Here is a 14,675-nt window from a genome sequence, read left to right on the forward strand (position 1 = left end):
CTGGTGAGTAGATGAGGTGTTTAAGTTGGTATGATGGCGAGAGATTAATATTTTTGGTTACATGGATAGCTTTCAGAAACCTTCTGCTTTTCATGTTTATGTTATATCTATTATTGAGGGATTTAGAAAAAAAACTGCACCAACGGCTAGGGAAGATTAACATAAGAGTTTTCACTGACCCCACCCAATAGTGAGAATAAGAACTAAGAATTTAGCTTAACCTTTAACAGGAAGCGGAGACTTAAGATTGTTTAATCGAGAAATACTTAAAAAGCGCTTGAAATTGAAAAATGGCATGAAGCCCCACCACTACCGCCCCCCTTTCTGTCTTTCAACAGACAATTATATCGAGTAGGTTGGTCGATGTACGACATGTCACAATCTCACAAGAGGAGACCATTAAACCAAAAAAGGCAATCCTTCCCCGCCGGACCGGCCTCGCTAAGACCCCCGGGAAGCGACGGTTCTATATATAAAAGGAAACTTTAACATAGTTTAATCGAGAAATATTTAAAAATGCCTGGAATTGAAAAATGACAGGCATAAAGCCGTGTCCTAACTGGATAATGGTAGCGGGACCAGATGATGGAAATATTTGCTTAGTAGTGCAAGGCAAAAGTAAACATAGGGATTATAGTTGAGTTTATTAAATGAAAATTTAGAGTTCAATAATGATAATCAATTATATCAAGTGACTAGCGACCATCGCCGTTTTCCACTCAAGACATTTACTGGGAAAAATCAAACATGTGAAATGTAGTTGAGTGTGCTTATTGAGGTAAAAATGTTTCTGTTAGGACATTAACTTAGAGGTTCTAGTCGCCTGCCTTTAACTATACACATTTCCAAAGTTTATAGAAAAAAAATAACGATCTCATCTGTGAAACGAAACATCACAAAGATTTACAATATACTTTGTCAGTACCTTAATTTATATTTCCATCTAGAAATTAATAAAGGGGCTCTGGAGTATATTTCTTAACGAACCGTTTCTTTTTGAGTGAAAAGGAAGTAAAATCGTTTGAAGGTAAAACATAAAGTTTAATTTTCTAATATTCGCATCGTTTGAAAGCAAGGCACTATTTTATTCAGTAGGTAAGTGCTAGCTAACTCTGCCAACTGCTTGATTCTCAGTCGGAACCGTTCCTAGGGTTTTGAATAAAACAACTCAGGGAGTCCTGTTTTTACTTAATCCAAAGTACAACCGGTTTTTCTTTCTATTACTAAAACCAGCAACGCGCAACTCCTACATCTATAGTGGCCTTAAATCTCAAATAAATTCACTGGAAGTATAGATAAGGAATGCTATAGTAATATTCTAGTGATAATTATGTATTAAGTTTTAAATAGACCTTGATCGGTCTGAAATAAAATAATAAAGACTATTTTAATACAAAATAAAAACATATAATAGAATAAATTTTGAGATCTTTTGATCACATTTCACCTCCTTCCACTAACAGACACAATATAAAATTTTAGCAATAAAATTCAAACTGATATATGAACTTGAATTTCATTTGAAAAAAAAACTGATTTGAGGATAAAATTAATAATAAAAAAACAAAACAATAATTTATAAAATCATTATTGATGTAATAACATAATTATATCACGTATTAGTTTGTATTCATGTTTCAAATTCTTCTTGTTACGTAATTGGTTTTTATTTTTTAATTATTCTTCTATTTGTCCCTCTCTGGCGGGAGTACCCTAAGGTTCAACACTGACTACTTCCGTTATGAATTTACTCTACATTTTAGTTTCCAGATAATTTATAATGAAAAAAGGTCCACCCACAAAAACTTCAATTTTTTTTTTTTAAATCGTGACGGTCCCAATTTGTATCCCAATCCCGTGTCATCAACAAATGTTTAAATAAAAAATATTATGACCTATACCAAGAATCGACCAACAAAAAACTCTTTACCAGACATTTCATAATAACTTACACAGATATGCCAACCGAATGTTGACCGGCTCTGTGGTCTTACAGCGTTGGAGGTAACTAAAAAAAAATGCTGGATGAGAGATCTCCTTTCTAAACTAACTAACCAAGGTTAGGGAATTAAGCCAGGAAAGAGAAACTGTAAGGTACCATTCTTTCCTAACAGATCATTGCTTCCTATTGATGTAAGACCAAGTGATGATCATTAACACTGGTGACAGGTAGAAATAATTATTTAACCCTTTGGCTACATTTCACGTAATCCGTTTGGGTAAAGGCGCACACGAGGTTCTAATACGTTTTTGAAACTGAGACTAAAATTAACTTGTTAATTATAGTTTATTTCTAAGTAATGTGTATCTGTTGCAACAGGATTAATAATTTCAGTAGTTTGGTGAACCATGTTTGGGATACACAACCTCATAATGACAGAAATAGAGAATATATAAAACGTCATAAAATATAATAAAATAGTAAATGAAAAGTATATATAAATAAAATAGTAGTAAAAGGTGAAAATGAACAACAATAATTAACAGAATATATAAAATAAGAATAGAACAAATAAAGTGTAACCATATGTCATATCATAAAACATAAGTTGATAAACACTTCTGATAATAAATAATAGAAAACAAAATTGACAAAATCAAATATAATTAAACTAAAAATAATAAATAGAAAGGTAAAATTTCTGCTAATTGACCCCAAATTTATCAGAAACTCTCATAGCTGAGGAAGCTAGAATTACATTAGTGTTTGAATTTTTAAAAGTACATCGCCTTCTTTATAAATTAGAACTCCTCTTCGATTTTTATTTTTTATTTATTTATTTATATAATTGTTTGTTTCTTTTATAATTTAAGCAACAATCAACAACAAAAACAACAATTTTTGCAAATAAATATATTTACAAGAATAAATAAAAATCTGAGAGTTTAAGTACAGAAAATATATAAACTTTGTTTGAAACTTTCAATCGTTATTCTTCCGGAATTGGGTGGACAGAAGGTGGTCGAAGATACGGGATTTGAACGTTAGAAGGGTATTAGAACTACGAATGAAGGAAGAAGTAGAAATCCATAGGGATGACGAACGGATGAGGAAAGATCTACCAAAGACTGCGGAACAATGATAGTGACAGTTTTAATGAAAGTAGTGCTTTTTAATTTGATGAGGAATTTTATAGTGATCCTTTGAGCGATAAAGGGGAATTTAAAATGTGTATTCAAAGGTTTAAATAAAAAAAATAACATTACAGTTAACCTGATTATTTTCAACTTTGAAAAATATTTCATAACCATCATAAGAATAATAATGTTCATATAAGATGTAGGAAAGAAGAAAAGAAAATATATATAAAATTGTAGCATTAGATATTCCGATTGGTGGTCAAACAAGAAAACAAATTAGAAAAACTATTAATCTATATCAATTCATCTGTATAAGGACTAAATAAACAAGATTTACAACATTGCTAAGAATGATAAATGACTATAAGATTAAATATTGAAAATTACATAAAAATAGAGAAAATTAAAAGAACAAGAAAGGTGAAATTTACTAAATAAAATATTATTATTAAAACTATTAAACAATTATGCAACAGTTATGGTTTTATTTTCTATTTATAAAACAGACAAATATTAAATAATATGTACAGTCCAGGAGGCTTTATCCAATCATTAAAACTAAGTTATAACAGTACCGAATAATTACACAGACCACAGCAGCCTACCTTTGTTGCCCAATAGGCAAACTATTTTGGAAAGCAATTTCAACAGGTCTCAGTAAATCAAACGAAACAATTTCTATTCTTCATTTCCCCAATACATACCTACACAAGTATCATCCAATTGCCTTTTGCAAATGTAATCACTAGTTGATTCAGTCATTAGTACAAGTAGACTAAGTCACTTTACAAATCTTCCGTTACGTTTTATAACTTAATGAATAATAATTGTCATAATCAAATTCGTCATAAATATTTTATTCCATATCTTATCTTATTTTATACGTCATCTTATCCCTTACCTAAATTTACAATGTTTTGTTTCTTGTTTACTTAACTATTATGAATCCCATCAAATCACCTTTACGCTTCGACGTAAGCCTACCGACTGCCCTACAGTTTCATTTAATAATTTGACTCTTATCCCTGTAGAACAGATCCGCTACCTTGGACTACATCTGAACAAACGATTAACCTAGAATCCTCACAGAAGACTGAAAAGACAGGAAACTGCACGTCGATTTCGACTATTACAGCACTTACTAGACAAACGGTATAAACTTCCGATTCATTACAAAAGACTGATCTACATGACTGTAATAAGGCCAATCTCGACATATGGAGTTGAGCTTTGGGGCTCCACTAAACCTTCGAATACCTCTCATATCCAATCCTTACAATCCAAAATCCTTCGTAAAATCCCCAATGCTCCATACTTTGTCACAAATAAAATCACAGACCTTAATGTTCTATATGTAATCGATATTGCCCAAACCAGATATCAATCCTTCCATTATAAACTCCCTAACCTCTCAAACCCCCTAGTTTCTAACCTTGCATCCTCTTCCATTCCTTACCTAGGCGCCTGAAAAGAAGATGGCCACGAGACCTGCTAATCTAATCTAATGTCATTAGATTGCTACCAATGGGTAGTTTCTCTACACGCCCGTAACAATCCATTTTAACTAAGATTAAATTTACTGAATGTATTATATGATATAGAGTTGTAAATTTCAATAAAGATTAAAAAAAAAATAGAAGAACATGTAATGTAAGTTGAAACGTTGATTTTTAATAAATAATTTTAATAAAATTCAAAATAATGTTTGGATTTAGTTTAAATACAATTCTAAATTCGTGGTAAAAAATGAGTTCAATTACAATAAAGATTACCACAATTTTAAATTGCAGAGATATAATTCCAATGGTAATAATTGGAACTATTTGATGAGCGATTGTGGTCATAATTGTTATCCACAATTGATTGTTGAACTAAAGTAATTTCAATTACAAATTACCAATGGATGTAATTATTTTTTGCCAAACACTAACCAGAAAAAAAAAATATTTAGTTAATAATTAAATCATTCGTTCTTGTTATCTCACTTCTATTTGTTGAATGAGCAATAAGTTCGGGAAGTACTATATTCTTAATTTGCATGATTAATGAAGCTTTCTCTGAACCCGGAAATCCATCAAGGTTTCAAGTAAAACGCACTGATTTTCCTCGAACACCGTTACTAAACAATGACCATCAAAATCGGCGAGTGGAATCATTGACGTCACTACTAACTGGAGCAACTCTTAACAAAGGGCGGGCATTTCAGATAGTGCTTCATATTGTTTTCCAGGTCGCTACAATACCAATATTGTTCGGACATTCCCACCATTCATCTCACTCCTTCTTATTATTGTACAAAAATATTCAGAATTTATCAATTTTAGAAGGCGCTTATAGCCCTGTAAACTAAAACCCAAATTGGACATATTTGTACGGGAAAAATATCGACTTAAACAATTATTTTAATTTTTTATATATCTAAAGTGGAAACATGTTAAGATGATGAGCATTGGAGGAAAATTAAGTGTCATAGGATTCAGCAAAAGGAATAAGCAATGACTACAAGATGAGTTTTACAGTTAAAAAACAAATAAATTACAAAGACTATGAAGATGTAAAATAATATATGAAACTGAAAAAATAGATAAATAAAACAGTTATATGAAAGAAATTTGGGATAATTTGGTGCTGGATTACGATTTGAAAGTAACAAGACGAATCAGTTGGTAACGAGTACGAAAGGAGTTTAGGTGTTTTGATAAAGGAAAACAGTCCTGACCTCCAGCGTCATATATGTATATATGTATCAATTTTTTTTCACTTGAATCTCTAGCTATTTAATTTAATTAAATTGACGAACAGTAATAAAAAACAAAATTGAATCAACGAACAAGAAAAAAAAATCTGAAAATTTCTCTATTTTCGAAGAGTATTTTCAACAGTCCAAAAAAAAAAAATCAAAATATGTTGAGTCTAAAATTCATTATGAAAAAAGTGCAACGTACTCCGCACTATGTGGTCTTGGAACAGCACGAGGCTCAAAATCTCACTTTTAAATTGTTGTATTTTTTTTGCAAAATTAAGATAGTTAAAGGAACTACATCGATGATATAATCTGAGGTTGTAAATGAAATGAATATAAATTATTTATATTGGAAGAAGATAGTCCTGGTGGCGGTTAATAAAGGTATTAAAATAGTAAAAGAAAAGTATTTATTGTTAACCAATGTTTCCCCTCACTTTGTTGGGCTTCGTCACGACTTGATTGTATTAAATTATTTACAGTTATCTTGTCTCAGTCAATGGTTAAACCACTAAAGAACTGTTACAATTTTTTTGTGTGTTGAATTCTAGATTCCTAATTAGATATACAGTTATGTAGGGCGTTAAAAAATATATTTATATAATAATGGAGTTTTATGGATTATATATGCAGTGAAAAAATATCTGAATATGAATTTAAAGTATTTTGCTCTGTAGTTACGTTTTCACAAAAGTATCCATTATAACGTTGCTGTTATAAACTTACAAACAAATTGTGCAAAATAAAACATCAACTTTATGTTCGAAAATTTAACCTCAAGCTTATAAATTCACAAAAATGCATTATTATTTATACCAAGCCTAATTATTTAGTGCCTAAATTATCCTAAAGTAGTTCATTAACGGCTCAAATATTGACAGAGACGAGACGAAACATTGGGTTATATGAACAATTTCAATTTTCAATTTCTTCAAATCTGATTATTTTGACAAAATAACAATGAATTAAAAATGAGTTTTTAAGCGATTTTGTTTATATTTTGCAGCCGTCACATGTCACATAAAATTGAATTATGAACTCGTCATTACTATCTGTCGTTTTGAAATTTCAGGAAAAAATAGTTAGTGAAAATGTTCACAAATGGCCTAGATAAGGGCGTACGAACATTTTTATGAACTATTCTTTTTTTTAACTGGTCCCTTTATGTGAAAGATGATTAAATTCTCTAAAACCAAAAAGAAAATCTTTAAATTTATATCATTATTAGGATGGGAACGGCGTATATGAACTTGTGATTATGGTAGGTTCTCATGGAAACACAGTCACTTTTCTTTTAGTTTTTGCAATAAATCGAAAATTAACTATTGCAGGACTATTCTGTTTCTCCATTGATTGGTTCTACATATCTAAATTGCTGATTAATCTTAATTGGCTCTATATTTACTATAATTCAGCCAAAAAGTTTTGTACTCTTCATTACAAGCTTAAGAAAGTCGTGTGAGTGGCCTGATAATATATTTTATGATTATTTATTTGATAATATAATAAATTGTTAATGTAAACAATAAACCATTTGGAAATGATTGGTGGCGTTTTTACAATCATCACACAATATCATGCAATATTTCTCTCCTTACCTCGTCTTGGTTCTCATCCGGCTTGGAATAAGATGCGCAGTCCTCACAGACCTTCTGTTGGCACTCACCGCAAGTTTTAGAGAACTCGTCAGGTTTGAAGGACTTCAAGCAGACCCTGCAAGCTCCGTGCCTAGACACAGGCTTGCCCTCTTGCTTCCTAGAACACAATAAATAAAAATAATTTAGTGTTTGAAAAGATTTAGGAGTAATTTTAATATAATCACCGAATCCTGTTATTTCGTTAATTATAAATGAAAAGGAAAATAATTAGCTCGTTTATTCAAGGAAGGAGGAAAAGTTGTGTTCAAAATATTCTAAAACTCTTTTGAGCCTATAGGAACTTAAGAAGTATCCTTATACTTTGCCTGAGGGGCGTCTTAATGAAGAAGTTTAATTTTGTTTTTTTACGAGCGGAGTTATATTTAATGGCTATTGATCGCGATACTGTTTTAAAATGATATGATACTAATAATGTTTTTTGCATCTTCGACTTTTAGTATCATTTTTTTTTTCGTTTTTAGTTTGAATTCATTTCTCTTTCTATGTTTCTAATTGAACTTCGTAGGAAATATAGATATTAATTCTAACACTAAAATGGTTTATGTGGATGGGTAATTTTTTACTTTCTATTTAATTAAGTCTGATATTCATATTAAATTGTCTGTATGTTACAGTATTTCCTATGAATACCCTCATTGCTATAGTAAAAGCAAAAAAAAAAAAAGTTTTTATTCTTTCAATATTTTATTTTGTTTTATAATTTTCAATAATTAATCTTTGAAATCGAACAAGAAATCCACGGAATGTGCTACGGAGCCACTGTGTTCACATTTGGCTTTAAAGTCACCGATTACACTAGGATGATCCATGGAACTCGTTATTTCTATCTACTATTTAGTTTCAAAACAAACAACAACAAACGGCAGCCGATGATAGTATCAATAATAATAAGTGCATATCGACAAACATAATTTGAATCATTATTCCAAGAACTGGAAATATATATTTTTTAAGAAATTTTCTTGATTCGTCTTTCGGAGTACTCATCGAGGCGTACCTTTTCAGTTCAAACTTTGGAGCGCTGTGTCCACGGAGATCTTGTTGCCATCTTCCGTCCCTACACAAGGAGTCCTATAATAGTACAAGAGCCGAGAAAAAAAAAACAGTTATTTCACCCCAATTTCCGATTACTTTAATTAAAACTATGTATAATTATTAGTCAAGATTGACGAGTTTGCCAAGTATAGGTAATAGGGAATAAAAAATGGCGGATGTTCCAAAACTTTAAAAGAGAATTAATTTTCATTCAAATTAATTAAATTTCATCTCTAAAACTACCAACAATAATAGAAAATTTAAGAGATTATTAATAAAAGTAGAATAAATTAACTAAAGTACGAGCCCTAATACAGCTATTCACAGTCAACAGTTCTCGAAATATAGAGTTTTAAAAAGCAATATTTCATAAAAAATGTATTGATAAATCAGTAGTCAGTGAATTTATATTGAGAAATCTATGTCTCAAACCCATTCAACGTATCTATTATCACTCAAATTAAAGCTAGTTTAATGTGCTATAAATTAGTTTATGACGTTTATCTTCGTAGAAATATTAGTTATTATTATATTTGACAAAATAAATTCGCTAAATGTAAACTACTATTCGTTAGGATAAAAGTTTTAATTATTGAAAAAAATATATCTCTGAAATAATTAGACTACATAAGTCTGCCAGCACTCAACATAAAGGTATTTAACCTTTCTATAAAGTAATTTATTTCACGTATCTTCGTAAGGGTAGTAGTTTTTATGATATTTACATATGAATATAAATTTAGCATATAATATATAAGCATATTTTGTCCGACTGTAATTGCAACTGTAAATCATTTTCTTTTAGCAAATATCATGAAAACTACAACTCATTCGTAGATGTACATCATAAACTACTTTATAATACATTAAAATAGCTTTCATTTGAGTGGTAATATACATCTTTAAGTCGAATGGTTTTTGAGATATAGATTTCTCAAAATTAATTCACCAACTTCAGATTTTTCAGTTCATTTTTTATGAAATGTTGCTTTTTAAAAAGCTATATCCCGGGAAATATTGAACGTAAATAGCTCTATTAATGCTCATATTTTATAATTTTTTTTTAGTTTTTTTTTCTGAATAGGAAGCGATTATTCAAAATTTATTCTAGCTAAATAAGTTTTGATTGCACCATCGTAGTAGATAAAATATCCCGTAAAAAATAAGGTTTGGCCTTACTTAACACAATAGCATAATTGGAACTTTATTACCTTGAATAGTCTTTAAGCGATCACTTTAATTAAGGAAAATATCAATTTTCTATCGAAAATCGGACCATAGTCGATATGAACTTTTTTGGTGCTCTTGAGGTCTTTTTTCACCTTTTTACTATTTACGGACGAATCAGATTCTATTATTGATACCATAATATAGAATTTATCCTCAAGTTAATGTACTATAATTATTATTATAAATTAGTATAAACAAATTTCAGCTTGATCGAATAGTCGGAGTAAAAATTTGATCACACGATGATAGTTGGCAGCATCGAAACTAAATTAAATATTTTAGGAAATGAAAGATGTAATAGCAATGAAATTATTTGTAATTAGTACGCTTAATTAACATAATGTTATTGAAAATTCAAAGAAAAGACAATAATGCAAAGACTAATCAGTCGTGATTGAAGTGATTAATGATTAGGTTGTGGAATGAGCTGTCACTAGTAGGCAGCGACGATCCAACGTCCATCAAGAACAGTTAATGATGTTGGATATGGCAGTTTGTCCTTAGGGCACGGAGGTCAAGTTCACCATTTAGCTGTATAATTGAACAGATGTATGCATCGAAAATTTCTTATGATGTTCTGTGGCTCAAATGAGACTGGAATGACTAGCTATCCTTACGAAACTTGCAAAAATGGAAGGATAAACAAATTTGACGACGATAAAAACTATTTTTTTAAGGAACGATGATGAATTCATTTTAAAAAATACAGAATCAGAAAGAATAAGAAATATCAGAATCCAGGGGAAACGTTGATATATTCCCAAAATAAATTTTAAAAACTCGATCACCAATATACATTACACTATAACTCATGTTTTCAGTAACGGTTGTTATTACAGCCATAATAAACTGCAATGAGCGTAATTAAATAGACGTATGCTAAGTATATTTCTATCATAACTGTTGGGGATGTAGACACATAATTTTCTATTTATTTATTTTGTTCATACTTCTAATAAAGTACAATAAAAACCCAGAGTGTGAATAGCAATGTAATGTGCTATTCAGAGTAGAAAGTGATTTGATGTGTGGGGTCCACAAGGAACACTTCATGATGAAAAAAGAATTATTTTCCTTTATATACAAAACCGAAACGATAAAATAAAAATAATTTAATTTTTAACACACCGACTACGGAAATAATCTATATATCTATAATATTTCTTTTTATATTTTTAATTGGTAATCTTTATAGCTGTAGGAAACAATTTTCCCTATTTCATCTATGAGATAGCATGTTATTGAATATTTCCTAACATATATTTGTGGTTTGTTATTGATGTCTACGAAAAAGAATGAAACTTGGTATAGTAGCCTGGTGTCTTCTACATCTGAACGAAACTTGAGACTCTTCTCAAAACACATTTATACTTTCTTACGTACACTTTCTTTATGTTTACACGTGCATATGGAAGATATTTCTGTATGGTGACATTCACAGTTACAGGACTGAATACACTTAGCGTTTTGTGGAAGCGACTGCCACAACAAGTTTCATTATTTTTATATACATCAAAAGCAATCCACTAATATAGTTTAGGAAATATGCAATATCCCGTCTCATAGAAGAGATAGGACTATAAGATTCTATTATTTCCAGGGTAGGTTTTGTTTTTTTCAAATTAAATTATTATTTATTTTATTGTATTTCTTCTTTTACTTACCTATTTACGGAAATGAGGTACTTATTGATATTTTGATCAGGGTATGGTTGAAGTTTCAGAGAGAATAATGAAAAATTGAATTTTGTTTTTTCAAATCACTCCGGCTCGTTTCCAGATGATCAAAAGTTATATTTTTTTCGTGTATAGGATTACGTCCTTCAATGACAAGTCATTCTTAATCAGTGTAATAATGCTTATATTCAAGGGCTAGACAATGAGAGAGTTACTGATGGTATAGAGAGGCAGTGAAGGACAGTAAAGCCGGCACAGACTGAAGCAGTGAGATAGTCCCATCCAATGGACCATCAGTCTCCAGCTCCATAGATAGATCTCTTCTCCAGCCGTTCCTGGAAATTCACAGCTTGTACTAAGCCCCCTCATTTCAGATTACCTTTCTTTATTCGTTGAGAAGGGTAATGCATTACACTGAATGTCTAATGGTTTTTTAAATTATTGTTTGCTTAATCGTCAAAGTTATTATCCATAAAGCCCTCAAGCATTTTGAAATAGATTTAAATTTTGTCGCTGAAGCAGTGATACAACGTTACTCAAAACATAAAGGAAAAAAAAAATGTAAACCTTTGCAATCGGAAGTCTAGCAGCATATCACTCGATTGTACCCTCTGAGAAAACAATTTTTTGAGAAACGTATGTTTTCCTATAGTTTTACATTAAAATGAAACAAAAAACCAGATAAAAATATCGAAATCCATGATAAATAATTTACCGGTTTCATATCCAAAGAGAACGTGCGAATGTAAAACGGACTGTAAGACTCGTACACTCTAATCAATTCAGGAATATGTAGAACTAGTTGAACAAAGGTACACGAGTATGGTTCAATGATATAAGGAAACTTGATGAGATAATAAATAAATCCGAAAACTGAAAAAAGAAATTTACAAGAACTCACATCGTATTAAAGCTTCAAATATAAAGATCTCTGCAGTAATACAGTGTTGTGCTTTCGTAATTTACCATAAGTAATTTTCAAACCATTTCAATATCCTTCCTTTCATTTTATAATCATTATTTTAATTATTTATTTATTATTTTTTTTATTATTAAACTGGTGTTTGATTTGAGTCTTGTGATGTAAGCTATAGTGAAGACGAGTTTCAGATAGACATTTATACAAATATATTTAATAAAATAAATATTCAATTATAAGATGATAGTAATTATAGTGATGATGATATTATACAGGAAATTTATATATCATGTGTGGAAATGTATAAGAAATATGGAACCTGTGGAAAATTATAAGAAATACATTTTTTATTTGTAAATATGAGTTATTCAATGTCCACAAATACGTATAAACATAATTTCATTACAGTGCCTTACTTGGTTTTAAAGTTGTACATCATGTGCTTACTTTAGGTACCAAGTGCAAATAGTTAATACTTTAGAAAATTAATGCATCGTTCGAAAGACATTGTCACAAACATAGTTTTATTGAATTTTTTCATAAATTAAACTAGCTTCGCAATCAAAATACCATAAGTATGATTATGTAATAAAGACAATTTTATGACATTCAGAAGGTTGTACCATAAAAAATTCACTACTTGAGATTTTATAAACTATGTTTTTAAATTATTCATTTGTTTATTTACTAACTTTCTTAGGCTGCTATAATCGCACAGCGGAGCAATATTTTCCTACTTAAAAATAGTGATACAAGTGTATAAATATTCAGTTACACTGGAGAAATTTGAATTTTTTGAGGAAAAACATTTTTTTTTTCTGGAAACCCTTTGAAAAAACATCTCTAGAACAGAATGAGATGTTAGTGATACGGAACAACATATTTGGTAAACTACTCCTCCATCATTTGTGAATATATAACAAATCCAACAAGATAACATGATCATGCTTTATATATTATTAGTTTTTTAAATGATGATTATAAACATTATATATGTTTAGTTCTATTAGCAATTGTTAGCACTCTGTAATCAGAGATTTAATTTAGGTATAAACTTCCTAATCACTCAAACCACCTAGTTTCTGACTTTGCGTCCTCTTTCATTCTTGAAAAGCCTCCAAGGCGCCTGAAAAGAAGTTGGCCACGAGACCAGCTAATGTAAAATGTCATTAGAGTACTACCAATGGGTAGTTACTCTAACACTTCAATTTAACTTAGATCAGATTTACATTTGTAAATAGCAATTAATAAATATTTAAAAAAATTATGTATAATACACCTGAAAGTTTTACATTAAATGTGTCAACGATGCTGATTATTGATTTAGAATATTTAATAATTTTATTGAATTTTTTTTCGTTTAAAAAGTCTTATTAATTATTTTTAAGGGTTATAGTGTTATATACTAATTATTTTATTTCATAGCAGAAATTAAACTCTTTATTTATCTCATCTCTTTATTACTTAATAAAATGTCATTATCTATTTTATTAATATATATTAATCTTTATCTAATATATACTGGAACGTTCTGAGATATACAGCTTACTACATATGTTTTAGCAATTTACGAACAAGAAGACTCATAAAGAGAAAAGGAGAAAAAATTGAGAAACTCGAGGACTCGAGGATAAATAACGAGAAAAATGTGAAAAAAGACCTTAACGGAGGGGAGAAGATTATTATGGATCTATTTCTACGAATTCGCTGAGCTCGTGAAAAGGAACAGAAAAAAAAAAAGATGAAAGTTTATTGTTGCCGAGAAAAATTTTATCTATTGTTTCTCGGATTTTTTCTCTCTGGTTCTCTTTTCATTGAAATGTATGCTGTTCTTAATAAGAGATTATGTTTGTCCGTTTTCTTTTATAAAGTCTGAATAGTATATAGTAGTCAACTATAAGATATATAGTTATGCCCAGGTTATCTGTAACATAGATAGTATGGAATTTGCATCAGGCACAAAAATAGAGGTAAAAAGGATGATGGTTTTGAATTCATTAAGTCCTTCAAGCGTTTCATAAAATTACATTATATACACAAAAAAGTGAAATCATTCACAGTTCTTTAGAGAGGAATGTGGTACCGAGGCTTTTTCAGAGATACAATAGACTCTAAAATCTTAATACTTAATAATCTTTTTTTTTTTTTTAATAATGTATTTATTGATATTTACAACTGTATACGCATAAATACAACAAGTAAATTTGCTGTAGGTGACATAGTGACATGATACAAACATGTGGAGAATCTACCCACTGATAGAACTCCAATAACATTTCTAGAGGAGAAGATCTCGAGGCCATCTTCTTTTCAGACGCCTAGGAGGATTATTA

At 29.9% G+C, this 14,675-nt stretch overlaps 1 protein-coding gene across 1 annotated transcript in view; it reads right to left on the reverse strand.

Moving 5' to 3' along the window:
* Fife (regulating synaptic membrane exocytosis protein fife) overlaps positions 1 to 14,675 on the reverse strand; it is a gene marked incomplete in the record, with an annotated part of 393,470 nt that overhangs the window by 138,724 nt on the left and 240,071 nt on the right. Inside the window, 1 exon segment of the mRNA XM_067049480.1 lies at positions 7,423 to 7,579. Coding sequence (XP_066905581.1) covers positions 7,423 to 7,579 — 157 coding nt within the window.

This window comes from Halyomorpha halys, unplaced genomic scaffold (genome assembly GCF_000696795.3).
Source record: "Halyomorpha halys isolate HHAL.00 unplaced genomic scaffold, Hhal_1.1 Scaffold106.1, whole genome shotgun sequence".
Classification (NCBI taxonomy): domain Eukaryota; kingdom Metazoa; phylum Arthropoda; class Insecta; order Hemiptera; family Pentatomidae; genus Halyomorpha; species Halyomorpha halys.